At 43.5% G+C, this 15,835-nt stretch overlaps 1 protein-coding gene across 1 annotated transcript in view; it reads right to left on the minus strand.

The window, feature by feature from the left end:
- The window catches only part of fam20ca (FAM20C golgi associated secretory pathway kinase a), a 31,011-nt gene extending 16,373 nt beyond the window's left edge, over nucleotides 1–14,638 (minus strand). The window contains exons 1-3 of the mRNA XM_079565386.1: nucleotides 13,453–14,638; nucleotides 12,793–12,977; nucleotides 9,108–9,186 (exon numbers count right to left, since the gene is read on the minus strand). Coding sequence (XP_079421512.1) covers nucleotides 9,108–9,186; nucleotides 12,793–12,977; nucleotides 13,453–14,018 — 830 coding nt within the window. The 5' untranslated portion in view covers nucleotides 14,019–14,638. The remainder of the gene's footprint in view (nucleotides 1–9,107; nucleotides 9,187–12,792; nucleotides 12,978–13,452) is intronic.
- Nucleotides 14,639–15,835: the final 1,197 nt, after the last annotated feature.

The raw sequence follows: 15,835 nt of genomic DNA on the forward strand, positions 1-15,835 counted from the left end.
GGTGGTAGAGATGACGGTTCAAGTTCTGATTTGAATATCTTTTGGTCAGCTATGCTTTATTTGGAGCATTTGTGCTAGTTTAGACCCCCATTTAACCCCCACTTTAATTGAGCGCATGTTCTCCAGTTCCGCTTTACCCAATTCTAAACGCTTCTTGACTGGAGAGTTCACAGCCTATAGGCCAGTGTAGCGCCTCATTTTGAAAGCTAAGACCTACAAAACAGATCCAAACTTCTTTTGTTGTATTTTTATCTTATTTTTGTTGTTAATTTGTCACTTTTTCATCACATTTTTGGCTTTCTTGTTGATTTGTTGTTGCTTTTCCATCACATTTTTTTGGCGCCTTTTTTCACATTTTCGAAGTGTTTTTGTTGCATTCTCTTCATTTTCCATCATTCTTTAGTCGTGTGTTTTTGTTGCTTATTTTAAGGGGGTAATTGTTGCTTTTCTGGCACATTTTTCTTGCTCTTTTGCCACTTTTTTGCTTTTGGATTAGGGTAAAGCCAAACTGGAGAAAATGCACTCGGTTCAGGTGGGGGTTTAGAGGTTAATGCACATCTTGTATTGGTCCTTGTTTAGTCTTGAGCTGGTTAAACCATAATTTTGCCCTGGATTACTTCTGCTTTTAGAAAATCCAAATGTTTTATGTTGGGATATTTGGAGAGAACATTTCAGTCAATACAAAATAAACGTCTGAAATATAAAATGAGATAAAGATTTCTCAGTCCACAAAAGCAAACAGCGCTTTCTGAACGAGGCTCCGTGCATCATGTTTCCTCTGGAGCATTTTCTAACATGACCTTTAATGCCACCACAGGCATCACCCGCTAATGATGAAGTGCGCTCGTGGTTGCGGCGCGAGAGCTGCTAACATCATACAAAAAATATCACGGAATCCTATGAGCAACACCTTTGGGAAATTACAAAGCAGCTAAAAGATTGATGTTCTGAATCGGGGCACTGTGAGAACATTTTGATTTATACTGTATTTTATTTGAGATGAGAGTTTTTAGTTCGATATCACTCGAACTGTTTACGTGGATATGTATGAAATATAAAAATAAAGACAAAAGTGAACAGGCAAATTGAAATTTCAAGACAAATTCCCCTTGTCTTTCACTTCTATTGGAATTAAACTAAACAAATGCCTCTCTTGCCTATCCCTGAATCTATCTCACTCTCACCCATTCATTCGAGCACAGGCCGCGCAGACCAGCTGGACCAATGATATTGCAGTATTGCTGTGAGTGGATTGGCTTTAGATACGCTTTTGTGTGTGTGTGTGACTCCATTATCTTGCTGTCTGAATCTCTAATGCTCACGGCCATTAAGGAAGAAATTGAGCCAAGGGGGCGACCCATGCAGGCAAGCCCCCTGATCGTGTTCCGACCTGGCCACTCCGGCTCCTCCCACTTCCTGGTCAGACAATACCAGGTGCCACAGAGCCCCCTGCTTTGGTTTAATTGCTGTACAATGGCGGTATTCTCCCTCACTCTCTCCCTTCTTCTGCGCTGTCCCGGGACATGTGAGGGTGGGTGGGCGTGTGTGTGTGTGTGTGTGTGTGGGGGGGTGCATACAAATAATTGCCACCTACAGTTCGGGACAGGTCTGAACAAGTGTGGTCATAGCTTACAATGGGACGTACTATCCATGCAGTTAATGTGATCATAAAGGCCACAGGTCACAAAGCGCCCTCTCTTCCACACTGTCCCGGGACTGTTGACTCAGGAAGCGGGCCGTGGGACATTCAGGTGAAAGATCTACCTGGGAAAGGTCTTGTTCTAATGACTGAGCAAGGGCTTTATGTGTGGTCCCACTTTCAAAAGAGTAAGTCTATCATTTTGTGGTTTTGTGTTTCTGACACATGAAAGGCTACAGTTCACACCGTAATACCAACAGCGGTTAGTTTTCTCGCCCCGCAGCAGGAAGGCCCTCGGATCAATTTCCTGGTTGTGTGGGATCTTTCTTTGCGGGGTTTGCAAGTTCTCTCCGTGCTCCGGTTCACCCTACTACTCAAAACACATAGGCTCCTTTCCACATAACACGCTTGTGTCCCGCACGCCTTGGCCCTATGTACTCGCCTTGCCCCGTATCTACTCCAGTACATGCTTTTGTTTCTACTACACTACACAACTGCACTTGTTGTGGCTGGCGCCCCCACAGATGTGTGCTGTACTAAAGCAACAACAGAACTGCCTGAAAAGTTTTGTTAAGCCGAACAAATGTGGACAAATGCTGCCTTCTAGTGGGGTTTATGGAATCATTCAGAAGTGCCAAGGGAAATACTAGAGGAAAGATGCAGCTAAAATATGAACTATGAAGGTAAGCAAAATGCTAATGTTATGCTAACACCAGCTTAAAGCAACAGGTCTCCGTATTTCCATGCTGAGATATGTTCCTACCTGAGCTTAGACGAGTTGATGCGTACCTGTCTGGTCTTTGTGCATGTGCTCAGTGACGCATAACAACCAAAGATGTTGTTAGCAGTTGGCATCTCCCAGCATATATATAGCTCCAAACGGGGGTGAAGTTGGAAGCTACCATGCTCTTTCATGGGCACGCGCAAAGACCAGACAGGTACGTATCAACTCGTTTAGGTGAGAACATATCTCAGTATGGAAAAAACGTGAACTATTCCTTTTTTAAGTTGCGCTAATAGCGGTTAATGCTAATACCAGCAAAATCACCTTTTAGAACAGCAGTGTGATGTTGTGAAACATTAAATCCATATGACCTGCCTGTTAATAGGCTGTCCTCTCTCTCGTTTGCCAATCAGCGCTTTGACCACAGCCAGAGATCGGTGCCAAAACATGTACCTGGTCAGACCGGTTTGGTCCTGCCTCAGTAGGCAAAAAGCTCGCCCAACCGGGTTGACCCGGCACTGGGCTGTGTAGTGTCTGCCAGTGGAAAAGCCCCTATACTGTATGATTGGATTGCCTCGGGGACCAGAATTCCCCTCATTTGAAAGACTCTGAATCAGTTGACTTAATGTGTCTTTTCTGGCACATCACATAGCTTCAATAATGTCTGTATTTTCTTCCCATCATTGTACTTGATTATGCAATCCAATGGCTTTTCCTTAACCCAAAAGCGCACTGGTGGTGTAATTGCTCTTCTTTATTTGCTCAAATTATTGTTGTATTCACAAGAACTTCATTTGCTCAAACACTTTATTAGCATTCCTCAATTTACTGTAGTGTTTTCTTTTTGTTTTGTTTTTACCAAGTAACAACTGCCACTCGATTTGCCGTTATTTCCTTTTTGCTAATTTTCCAGTACATTCCCCAAAATTTAATTCCTGGAGCGAAATGAATTTTCGACTTTCCACATGAGTGCTCCGGCTGCATTCCTAAGCGGGGAGCTTAGGAATTCCCCTGTCAAGTATTTTAGACTATAATGATAGCATAGGCTCGGCTCAATGGCATAAGCGAAAGCAGCAAAGCAGGGACAAAAACACAGACAGTGAGGGACCGCAGCCAACATGCAGCAGGGCACACGCGCGCTCTCGCCCACAGACAAGAAAACACCAAATCACGCTCCTAGAGGGCTCGATCAAAACATGTTGCGTAAGATTTCGCTTTTTGATTTAGAAAGATTTGTTGATACATGGCCACAGCAATTCAAGAGGGCTTAGAACATAATCTCGTAAGGTAAAATTGGATCTTCGTGATTGCGGTGGAAATGCGAGTACTTTCATAATACAGTAGAAGAGCAAAAAGCACACTACATAGGGCGGGGGGGGGACATTGCAATTGTGGTTAGATTTTGCCATTATTTGTGTGAAGACTCAGTTCACGGCACACGCTTTAAACCCCACATGTTTTTTGATTTGACGGGAGGGAATTGCTATAGTTGAGGCGGAGACACAGAGGCAAAGGCAGACAACCCGAGTACCAAGAACGGGTCCTGTAAAACATTCATGAGGGGTGGCTTTTTTTTGTGTTTTCTTTTCTGCAGAGTACGAGCAGGAGGGAGGAGAAAGGGGACTGGGAATCTAAAATAAGACAGTTCTCTCGGTGTCTTTGGTTGCACAGTTTGGGGAGAGTGAGGCTGTCAAAAAAAAGGGAAAAAAAAGAAAAAAGTGAGTCGAGATCCGAGCTGACACAGACATGTGCGCTGAAGGCCTGACGCTGCGCTGGGAAAGCCCACGGGGAGAGCAGAGCGGTGTGTGATTTGAAATGTTCAGAATAAAATGTTCAAATAAAACTTAGAGAATTTGCAGACATCCAGGCGGTTAATTCAATCCTGTCAAATTAAAACAAAACCGCTGGACTTGCTTTTGCCCTTGCTGTAAAACGATTAGCCCTGTTAAATAATGATCGGAGCGTGCAAACCAGTTAGAGATTGAGTGTGAAACAGCAGTCATCACTTTCCTAGTAACACGCAGCATAAGCCTGAGTGAATTCTTACAGCTGCTGCTCTGCCATAGTGCTGCTGGATTTCACATACCACACAGTGTTGGTGATGGTGGGGGGGTGAACCCTATCACCCCCACGGGGTATCAGGACTACGGCGCGTACATGTGTGAGCTGCAGCTGTGAGAACATCTGTCTGTTTCGAACACACCATGTCCCAGGCTGCACCGGCTGACGGATGAGCTTGGGTGTTGAAGGGAGCAGACCAAGAGGAGCAAGCTGCAGTACTGAGTGTTTGTTCATTTACGTGTTCAGACAAAACATGTTTGTAGCATGGAGTTATGATAAAGGAAACAGACAGCGCATTTATAAGAGAAAATGTGCTCTTTTGGGGAAGGTTTCAGAGCTAGTATTTATTTGTTCTCTATATTTGACCCGTCGTTCAGTATCGCTGAGGCAGTGGGCGACCACAGAGCACAGACCGACCTATTTTGAGCTCAGTTTGGTCAAGACTGCCTAACTGGAGGATTAGCAAAAGCCTATTTTACAAGTGTTTTAGGATGATGGATGAGACCCACCCAGATGCACTGAATCTCCACACAGTAAATCTCTTCACCCCCACCTGAACCGAGCACTTTGTCCAGTACGGCTTTATCCAAATCGAAAAGTTAAAAAAGCATCAAAAACGTGACAAAAACGTGGTGAAAACTCGTCAAAAAAGTAACAAAAACGTGACAAAATATGTACAAAAACGTTGACAAAAAAGTGACAAAAAAGTGACAAAAAGTGACAAAAAAGTGACAAAAATCAACAAAAAACGTGGTGAAAACTCAACAAAAAGTGACAAAAACGTGAAAAAAGCAACAAAAAAGGTGTCGGCAAAGCAACAAAAATGCAACAAAAACGTGTCAAAAACGCAACATAAAAGCAACAAAAACTTGATGAGAAAGCGACAAAAACACAATAAAAATGCAACAAAAACGTGGCGAAAACAAAAAAGTGACAAAAACGTGAACATGAACATGGTGGAAACTCCACACAAAAGCTAGAAAAACGAAAACTCAAAAAATTTGTCGCCAAAGCAACAAAAATGCAAGAAAAACGTGACAAAGGGGGTAAAAAAGAGACGAATAAACATAAAAAAAAACTTCAAAAACGCTTCAAAAACACAGTGACAACAAAGTTCCAATCACTTTTATCCGTCTTAGCTTTCAAACGAGGCATTACACTTCTGCTCTGCAGTCGAGAAGCTTTTAGATTTGGGTAAAGCCAAACTGGAGAAAATCCGCTCAGGTGGGGGTTAAGAGGTTAGGGCCCCAAAACAGTCCAGTATAAAACGCAGAAGCCACAGTGCCGCCGTACCGCTGCCTTAACCTCTACACCACCACCAAGCAGCATGGGTGTTCAAGTAACCAAAACAATGTCAAGCACTTGATCTGTTTGATCACCATTGTTCTTCTCCCTCCTTTTGCTTTTGCTCCTCTTATAATCTTCCAATAATAAACATCTATTCCTGCACTAAACTTGTGTTGAACTCCGGCTCTTACCGCAGCTCACAGCATGAAAACAACAAACAGATGATCAAAGTCACCCAAGCCAGTTTTGCAATTCATAAAACATCATCATCAGAGTTAGCTCATCCGTGCAGTGGGCATGATGGAGGAATTCATTATTTCTTTGCATATCTCAGGCCTCCGGCTCCTCCCCCAATTCCAACCCTCAGTCTGACAAAAGCAATTAGCCTGACATGAACATTGAGGCTTATGTATAGTGCGCTTTTGGCGGGAGGAGGCAGCGCGGCAGACGGTACATAGGGCTTGGCACTAAAGTTTCACTGGCTTCAGTCGCCTCGCCATATCCAACTGGAGTCGTCATCTGACAGCCTGGCAGAGCGCACTGTTCCCTGAGTCTCTGCCTCGCTGCTTTCTGTATCTTCACTTTTGGTGGGGGGGGGGGGGACACACACAACATTCTGGTCATTGTCTCAAGGTCATTTAAAGTGCACCAGAACATTGAACTTTGTTTACTTAGAAATGGGCGCAGGATGTGATATGTGACAATAGAAAACAGGGAAAATTTCCAATAATGGCATTTTGTATTTCTTTTACTCATTCTCCATTGTCCTCGAACCAATGGGTCATGACTCTTCCTTGGATCAACTTCGGTAACTTCGCTGCCTCAGGGTAGGGGTCACCAATACACACTAATGGAATCACAAAGAAGAAGTTAACAGGCTAACGGGCAAAGCTAACTGCGGGTTAGAGCCACTTAAACAATATTTACAGCCAAGTGTGAGTGAAAAAAAATCTCTCTATTGTGTAATTGGATGTACAATATCCCTCTCTGCCTTTGTCTTTTCTGTCAGTGTAGTATTTACTCTCACGGACAATTAATACGTTAAAAAAACGCAACATGCTACGACTCCTGCAGTGGCGCTTATGGCCTCTAGGGTACAGCTTTAACTACACAAAAACCTGTGTAACACTGGACGTTGCACCTATAAGCACTTTTCCCCTGGACAACGCAGACCTCATCGCACAGAGAGTGAAATTCTTCCCAACATGTCGTATAGTCTTTGCATCAGAAGGAGATCTGCAACGTCAAAGCCTATTTGAAGCACCACTGCATTCTAAACAGTGTGGGACAGTCAACGCGAAACAATAGAATGCACCAGGTTTTCTCATTTCTATAATTGGAACAAACCAGTGCTCTGACAGCCAAACCAAAACCGAAAGCAGAACAAAAGGTGATATTTTTACATTTTGAAAGTATTCTTGCTCGATGGGCCCCTGGCATACCATTGAAAGGGAGATGGCACTAAATAGAGACAGGAGCAAATGACTGATGTGTGGAGTGGAATATTTAATCATCATGTGCAAAGATCTCAGCCATTGAATTGTGAAGAGCTTTCCAATGAGGTCCATATTTGACACACTGTCATTAAATGGATACTTGGTTACACATGTTCCCTAAAACTAATCTCTTCAAAAACGACACAGCGCACAGTGGCAGCAGAGTTAGCGCAGATGCATTCCCAAATATTTCAGTTTCAATGACTCCATCTAAATCTAAATGTTGTGCAGCAAATGAGATTGAAAGGGTATATCTTTCAATAACTCTGCGTCAGACGTGCACCGGTCCTGTTGTCGGCATTGTTACAGAAACTCATTAAATCCAGAGGAAATAGAGGTAAGATGAAAAACGTGGTGTGGATAGTTAACTCATGATCAAAAAAGGAAACCGCGGCTGGTTTCAAAAATCTGCACGGCAAGATTTCTATCAATATAACTTGTATACCCAAAATGTACAGCATGCAGCGTCTGTGTCAAGTTTTCATTAGTGTGATTGAAGCTTATAGTTCTGGGCATTCTCACCGCCATTGGATACCGAGGCTATTGCCAAAAGCCCAGCTCAAGTGCGTCCCTATAAATCCTTCCACATAGAAGTTGATGTTATTGCTGTAATGTCATGTTGGCTTGAAGCAACACACATGCCATCTCCAGTGTATTTATCATTACTTACACAGACATTCAGTCCATGTCATGTGTGACGCTGATAGTCGCTGCTGGCCGTTAATGTGCACTTTGAAGGGCTGGCGTGTTATAGAAGTGACAGGGGATCATCGTATTGCCTTAGATTGGAGGATAATCTCCGAGGCACACTTGTAAACAATGCTTTCTGTCTGACGAATGAATAGGCTTTACAGCGGTATGGCATGCAGCACTAGAAAAGATCAAGCGTAGCTGTGATTGTCTTGTCTGCGGGGCAAGGCTGACCAATGATTTGGGAAGGATTAGACAAACATCAACAGACTAATGTTTATGGTGACATTAGGGAGAAGGTGCTAGCAGCAGTCTCACCAGTGTAGTGGGAGCAATAGGGCAACACTGGGGATGTAGAACTAACAGCAATAGTACTTGTAGTATATGTACCCCGTCGCGAGAACAAGGGACATAAGTTGGCTGACTCAGTTTCCCACAAATTGAGAAAGAAGAGGTTATTTTGAGATTATTTTTTTTAGAAATGTGTGTGTGTTGGGATAATGTTGCTAGTTGTCATTGTGTTGCTAGTTGCTGTAGAGGTAGGCTCTATGGGAAGTGGATTTATGCAAGAGATATTTATCTATATATTACTTGTTTGCAAACTTTTTTTTTTCTTTTCTTACTTTTTGCCTTTCCTCCCCCCTGTGTTTTACAGCTTTACAGCCCTATTATCACTCGAGCAGCAGAGAGAGGTGAGAACAACCCAAAACATTGGAAGTCTTTTTCTGCCATTTGGGCTTTTTTGAGTTGTTAAATTCAATTCGCCGCTACGTGTCCAAATATTATCAGATTTCCATGTGTTACACATTGTTGGACAGCTTGGACACAGCACTTAAATAATCTGTGAAAAGCTCAAAATGCCCCAGAACCGACATGTGTCCCTGATTCCTGTGACAGGGCAAAGGAATACATGCAAACTCCACTTCCGTCCTTCTTGTTTTATTCTGTTAATATGGAGTCTTTTTTCAGAGAGATCTTAAAACAGATTGTCAGTATTCGAAAACCGGAAAGCTTGTATTTTAATTTTGTAGGCTGCAGATTAATAGGTGAATTTTGTTGCAACGTACAGTGGCTCATTGCTCATTGTAATTAACACAAATGCCTCGAGATGATAATTAAGGATGTAGCAAATCAGCATGCACTTGAGAGAACTGTCCACGTAAGTGCTGTTGTATAATGCATGTAACTGTGGTCATTGAATCAGACTTACTTCATTGGTTTGAAGAGCGCTTGTCCATAGTTCTGGAAAGTCATGATCAACTTCAGCTGGGTGCCTCCCGATTTCATGGCTGCAGAAGAAGAAAAAGAAAAAGAATCACCTTTAGAGTTGCCACTATACCCGATGAACCTACAGTATGCAACAGAATACCCGTTCTCTGTTTGTTACTATGTGCTTCTAAATGCATTGTCTGGGATTAATGCATAAATTCCCTGTGACAAAATAAAACTAACCCATATATGACAGAACTCGGGAACATCTCGGCAACTCAAGGAGGCAGCAGAATGTGTGCTTTGTCAGACAGAGATGGAGCCTGGGAGCAGAATATGTTTTGTGAGGCAGGACACTAAGCCACATGTCTCTGCCTATCACTCACTATCACCAAGTGGACCACAGGGGCTGATGGTATAGCAACCTATAATATCATTGCCATTACTTCCTTTTTGTCGCAAAATGTGTCACTATTTAATTTAGCCACAGTCCGGACCAGACATACACAGTGTAGACACAGTAGACACGGTGTATGTACGCTCAAATCAGTACCCTCTTTAATATTGTTAATTGCTGTATATATGGTAAAGACATATGGGTTTTTTGTATTTATTGTGACAGAAACGACTCTATATGAATTGCACGGTGTCCAGACATTAACCAGCCATAATAGAATAACATACTATAAACTGCACGGCGTGATTAAGCCCTACCCCCTGCTAAGAGTTGCCATGTACATCCCCCTTGCACACAGCATGCCATGCTTTCATTAATTTTCTTTGCTCTTAAGACAACTTGGCTTCATCTTACTCACCCCTGGCATCGCTCGCAATTTACCGTGACTCATTTTCAAAGGCTTGTAGGGGATTTTGCATACACTGTTGCACAGAGTCCGACCCAAACAGCCCTAAGTGAGTGTGTGTCTCTACTCCAGGAGGGAGCAGATACACTGGGAGCATTATGGCTTCAGCAGCACGTGGCAGATTTGTCAGAGACCGGTCAGGACAATATGGCCCAGGGTAATCTTTTAAACTTGATATAGCTAGACAGCAAAACCTTTGTGAGATTGAGAGATGCTGCAACATCATGACCTTGAGTCCAATAAGCTGCAATCCGCAAGGGGCTGCCCTCAATACCCGGCTCCATACTGGCCATTTATGTTGATCTAATGATGGGACTGCAAAGGGTAATCCCTCCCGATTGTGTCTTTAGATGTATATGCAATGATCTAACTAAGGACTTCAGTGAAACTCCATCTGTCATATAGCTGTATCTTTTTCTCTGGGTAACATTTTTATGTGACTGTTCTAAGCCTTTTGATGGTGTAGAGTCTCCACCATCAAAAGGTTTAGAATTGGCAACACTGAAGAGAAAACCCTTATTTTCAACATGCCCTTTGACCCTATTATACAGTATACTATCAACATAGAGTATTTCCTTATGGAGTCTTGCGGAGCTGGGTCCAAATCCGGACCTCCAGATGCTTTAGTCCGGATCCCAAATATTTTCATCCTCTCAATATACTTAATTTTGAAGGCTGAATTAAAAATGATCTAAACAATTTGTATAACACTGAAATAAAATGGCAAAATGATTCATTCATTGATCAGCTCTGCTATGTAAATAGACAACCTGTGCTCATGTTTTAACAAGAGCAATGACGGCATATGTCCGGACCCTGGACATATGTCGAAAGTTACGAAAGAAAAGTTTGTGGACCTCGAGCTGATTTAGATATTTAAGGCAATGTCCCGCAACCTACTGAAAACGGTCGCACCAGTAGCCAAAAAGTTACCAGAAAAGCAATGATAACACACCATAACGCGACAAGAGTGACAACAAAGTGACAAAAAACAAAAAAGCGTCATAGAAAAAGTCGAAAACAAGACAAAAATGCTTCAAAATGTGACAAAACAACAAATGAGGCATTACACTGTTGCTCTTCATTCAAGAAGCTTTTCCTTTTTAGGCGGGGGGTAAGAGGTTAAACCTATAATTTCACCTTAAAGGAACAGGCCACCATTCTTCCATACTGAGATATGTTCTTGCCTGAGCTTAGACGAGTTGATGCGTACCTGTCTGGTCTTTGTGTGCTCAGTCACGCACAACGACCAAAGATGTTGTTAGCATTTGGCATCTCTCCCTGCATATTCCTATAGCTCCAAACTGGGGTGAAGTTGAAAGCTACCACGCTCTTCCACGGGCACGCACAAAGACCAGACAGGTACGCGTCAACTCGTCTAAGCTCAGGTAAGAACATATCTCAGTATGGAAGAACGATGGCCTGTTCCTTTAAAGAAAAATGTTTAGTGATTTTTACACTTTCTTACACATAAATAATATGTTTTTGGTAAATGATCCTTTCGTATCCATAGTGGTTGTCGTGGTTGAAGTCTAGTATCAACAGAAACAACTTGCAATTTTGGATGTTTGCCGTTCACAAGTCAACCAAACAAACTGCATAGCTAACCATTTTGCCATGACATGCCCAATTCCAACTCTAACCCTTGTAACTCTTTTTATGCGAAACTTCTAGAGAAATTGTACATTACACTATCACCAATATCTAGTAGTGAAGAGTTGTCAAGAGTTGCTGAAGCCAATCATCAATGAAAGCAGCTATTTTCTCCGACATGGGAAAGTGTAGTGATCCACGACAGCCTCAAAGATCAAACCCGCAACCCTCAAGTGGGGTTTCAACTAACCACTCTGCCATTATGCAAACTCTCACTTGAACCATACATCTTTGCTAACAAATAAATTGCCCTCTTGTCTTCCCCCTCCCACCCCCCCCCCCCCTGCGCCGTGATGATAAATCCATCTTACCTGAGCCACCTCACGCTCCCATGCCTATGATTTATGAGTGCGTCTGAAGACTGAACAAAAGGCCACCGTCGACCCCAACAGCGGCAGGGGTGGGGGTGGGGGGGATAGAGGGAGGCAGGTAAAGGAGCGTTACGGCGCGGAGAAAGTGCTGAACAAGGAAAGACTCTGAGTGTAGTTTTTTTTTTGGTGTGTAACTCTAGCGAGACAGATAAGTGCTACGTGCGCACCAATTAAGGGGTACCAAAGCACAAACGCTCATAAACCTCAGACAGGGATTTTGTTTTCGCAGACAGACACTTTTTATGGGTGCTTGTCTGGACCCAGTGCGGCGTGATAGATGAGGCGAGACACATAAGTGGGACAAGAAGCACGAGAGATTGATTAGGGTTTAAAAAGAAGCAATGAAAACGAAACAAAAACATTTGACAAGACAAGTCGGTAATTTTACCAAACAAATGCGGTGTTTTCTACAGTAGAATAAGCGCCCTGTGAAGTGCATGAGGCCTCATCAAGCGCAACAGCTTAGGCACACAAGGCATTGAGTTATTCCCCTTCGTATATCAAAATTGAGATGGGAATTTTCAGAATCGTGAAACACTTAACGGGTTGTGTCAAAATAGCCAGTTCAGTTCAAAAGGTTTGGATCTGGAAGTGTTTCAAGGCATTATCTATCATTTGAACCATTTAAATTGATGAAACAAAATGAGACTTTCAAATGATTGTTAACATTTTGAGCTTGTATATATGGGATACTTTTTTCTTTAATGGTGAACACGGCTCCTGTCAGTGTCAGTGAGCTTTGGGACCCACACACACACACACACACACCCTCCCCTCGTTGCTGTAGCTGGTGACTCACCCACGCTGGTGATCTTCTGACTGACCAGGTCTTTGAGCAGAGCCTCCAGGACTGCGCTGTGTCTGGGGTACAGCTCGTAGCGATTGATCCCGATGTGGAAGCGCAGCCAGTTTGGGTATGACTCCGCTGTCCCCTCCACCGTAGGGGAGAACTCGTCCTCCTCACCGTTGCCCTCTTCATTGTGCCTATACAGAGAAACAACGAAAGGAACATCACATCAGGATTGTCTTTCTGCTGCTTTGGTCATTTACTCCACAGCAATAATGAATAAAATATAGAGTCAGTGGTTGGCTGATAAGACAGTTCATAATCATGATATGAACATCATGAACGGACTGGTATGATTCATGTGACATTGGACATCATTGGAATCATACATCAGTCTATATATAATGGAAGAAAAGAGATCAATGTTCTTAACCATCATTATGAAAGTAATTTATCATATTTCAATAAATAGTCAACATAATGATACGTGGGGTTTGATGACATGCAGGCAAAGTGACATCTAAATTGTAAAGAAGGATCAACATATGGTGAGTTTAAGCCTGTCAAAAATAGGTTAACTATAAGCCAGGACCTTGCACGAGTGGAAAGGCATTAATCTGAGTGGGAACTGTCCCACTTGTGTCCCTTTTGTACTCGCGTCGTCCCACTTACCATCCTTGGTTCCCCGTGGTTCTGGGGTAAAATTTGATGTCCGCGTTGACGTTAAACAAAGTGTCCTCGTCCGTGCGCGCCGGGAGCTCAGTCTTGTACAAGGGATGCTCGAACAGCACAGCCAGTCCGGAGCCACCGCGTGCAGTGGCCATCCTCCCCCAGCTCGCATCCCTCATGAGCGGCTTGTGCTTGTCTGCTGCTCTGCCCCCCGGAGCTCTCATCCTCCGGAGCGCGTCCACTCTGTCCGCGTTGAGCTTCTCCAACGAATGAGACGTGAGATTGACGCCCGGTTCGTTGCTGAAGTCCTGGAGGATCCGAAGCGCGTGTTTGTTATTAGGCCAGCCGGATACAGACGGCGACCTGGCGCGATGGTTCCCCCAGCTTTGCGCTTCTCCGCCCGGGTGATGAGAGCACTGGCAGCCGCCGTCGCCTGTGCTTCCATCCGCTCCAGCTGCACGCTTCTCCAGTTTGGGTAACAAGTCTATCATAATGTGCATCGTGCACGCGACCAAAAACACCATGAGTAGTAACACTCTGAATTTTCGGAATAGGATCATCTTGAGCATCTCACAGCACCGACATTGATTTCCAGCAAAAGTGTTATAAAGCAGCGATGGCAGACAGGTTTTTGATTACTCCAAGCATAACGCGCGCACACCTATGTTAAAAAACTCCATTATGTGCTCGGCTCGTTCAGTCCAAGATCTCTCTCCTCTCACAGCGGGGTAGAATCATTATGAGGCGCTGGCAGCGGCTCAAGTGGCGCTCTTCATTCATACCGTTATTGGACAGTGATAGCCAGACGCGCAGAGTACTAGAAATCAAGTGAAGCTGTGAGCGACTTTTTGAACGCGAACAATCATTTTCTAGGATAACATCATTCCCCGTGTCGCAGGTGACTCGTGGCGGTGCTTTGATGCCGTCCAGTTGCGTGGCTGCCGTCGGTACAGTTCGTCAAAGTTCAATGTGAGTACGGCTGGCAGGTGCACGGCTGGCGCTTGTCATCCGTCCTCCGTGTCCCGCTTTGTCTTCCAGCCAAGTGCTCATCCCGGGCGGGAGCGTTAAATATTATGACGGAAGCCCTCGCAGTCCAGCCTTGTGGCGTCATAAGGAAGAGATGGGTGTGCGTGTGCGCATACAAGTAGCACTATAGTGACATGAAAGGAGAAAGGCGAGCTACAGAGAGGGAAAGAGGATGGACCAAAGCAGCTGCGACTGCAACGCACTTGCGCGCAGGTAGATGGCGATAATTCACACGACAGTTGTGTTCGGCCGCAAAAACAGATTGAATCGCCTGGACCCTGTTTTATATCAATAGACACATTTTCTGTGTTGAACAAAATCAAAGATAAACCTTAAGGTCTAGTTTGTTCGTTGCAATAAAGATGTCAATAATAAACACTCATTCTAAAGGTCTATAGGCAATATGGATCAAATTACAAATCAACCATCGATCTGATTTCAATAGACAGATGCACTGTAATCCAAAATGTTTTAGATTTGACCTGGTTTTATTCATCATCATGCTGTCTGAATTGCTGTCTGACACGGATGTTTATGTCTTTCTTTTTAGATATGGCCAAATTGACCATCTCCAAGTTCAGTCAAAAGTTTGAGGCAGTGTTTCTCAAAACTTAGTGAATACCTGTGAGCTACGCTGCCCTATAACTCCCCCCCTCTTTTTTCCCCCTTATGAATAATTTCATTTGAATCAAAGGGCTTTTAATCAGCTTATTCCTATCGTCCACCAACATTAATCCTCTGTACGCATATTGTGCAGGTACACAGCTGCCTGCCTTCTCTCGGGCTATTTTCTGTTTGCTGATAAAGTCAAATGCAGCTTTCATTAAAACTGGGCGAAGCGAAACACTCAAGAGAGAGCAATTATGGCCGCGTTTATTTAGACCCGACTGTCTTCAAAACTTCACCAGAGTTGTTAAATTGCCTCCTCTTTGAACATGGAAAATCAAATTAGTTTCATTATTTTGTTTTGTGATTTGTATGCTGCTGGAGCCTAATGCAGCAGCAGGTACACATAAATTGCCCTTTGGAGTTATGTGCTAAAGGAACAAGCCTCTTGGGTTTGCATGTTGTGCAAACTATAGAAAGATTTGTCAGGATTGCTGTTGATTCTCCCACAGATAAAAAGCAAATACGTATCAAATTGTGCGCCCAAAGTCACAGTCTTTCACTTCATCTCACTCGCTACACCACAAATGGACACATGAAATGCTCACATAAGAATGACCTCCATCAGTAGCCCCCAGATCACTGTGATAATGAATGAGGAAAATCTGGATTTGTTCCAGACGACTTCTTTTTTTTAAGTTACCTTTTTCAGCCAATTGGAGCACAAAATATTGCTGCGTAGCTAAAGAAACAA

This window comes from Gobius niger (genome assembly GCF_951799975.1).
Source record: "Gobius niger genome assembly, chromosome: 10".
Taxonomy (NCBI): Eukaryota; Metazoa; Chordata; class Actinopteri; order Gobiiformes; family Gobiidae; genus Gobius; species Gobius niger.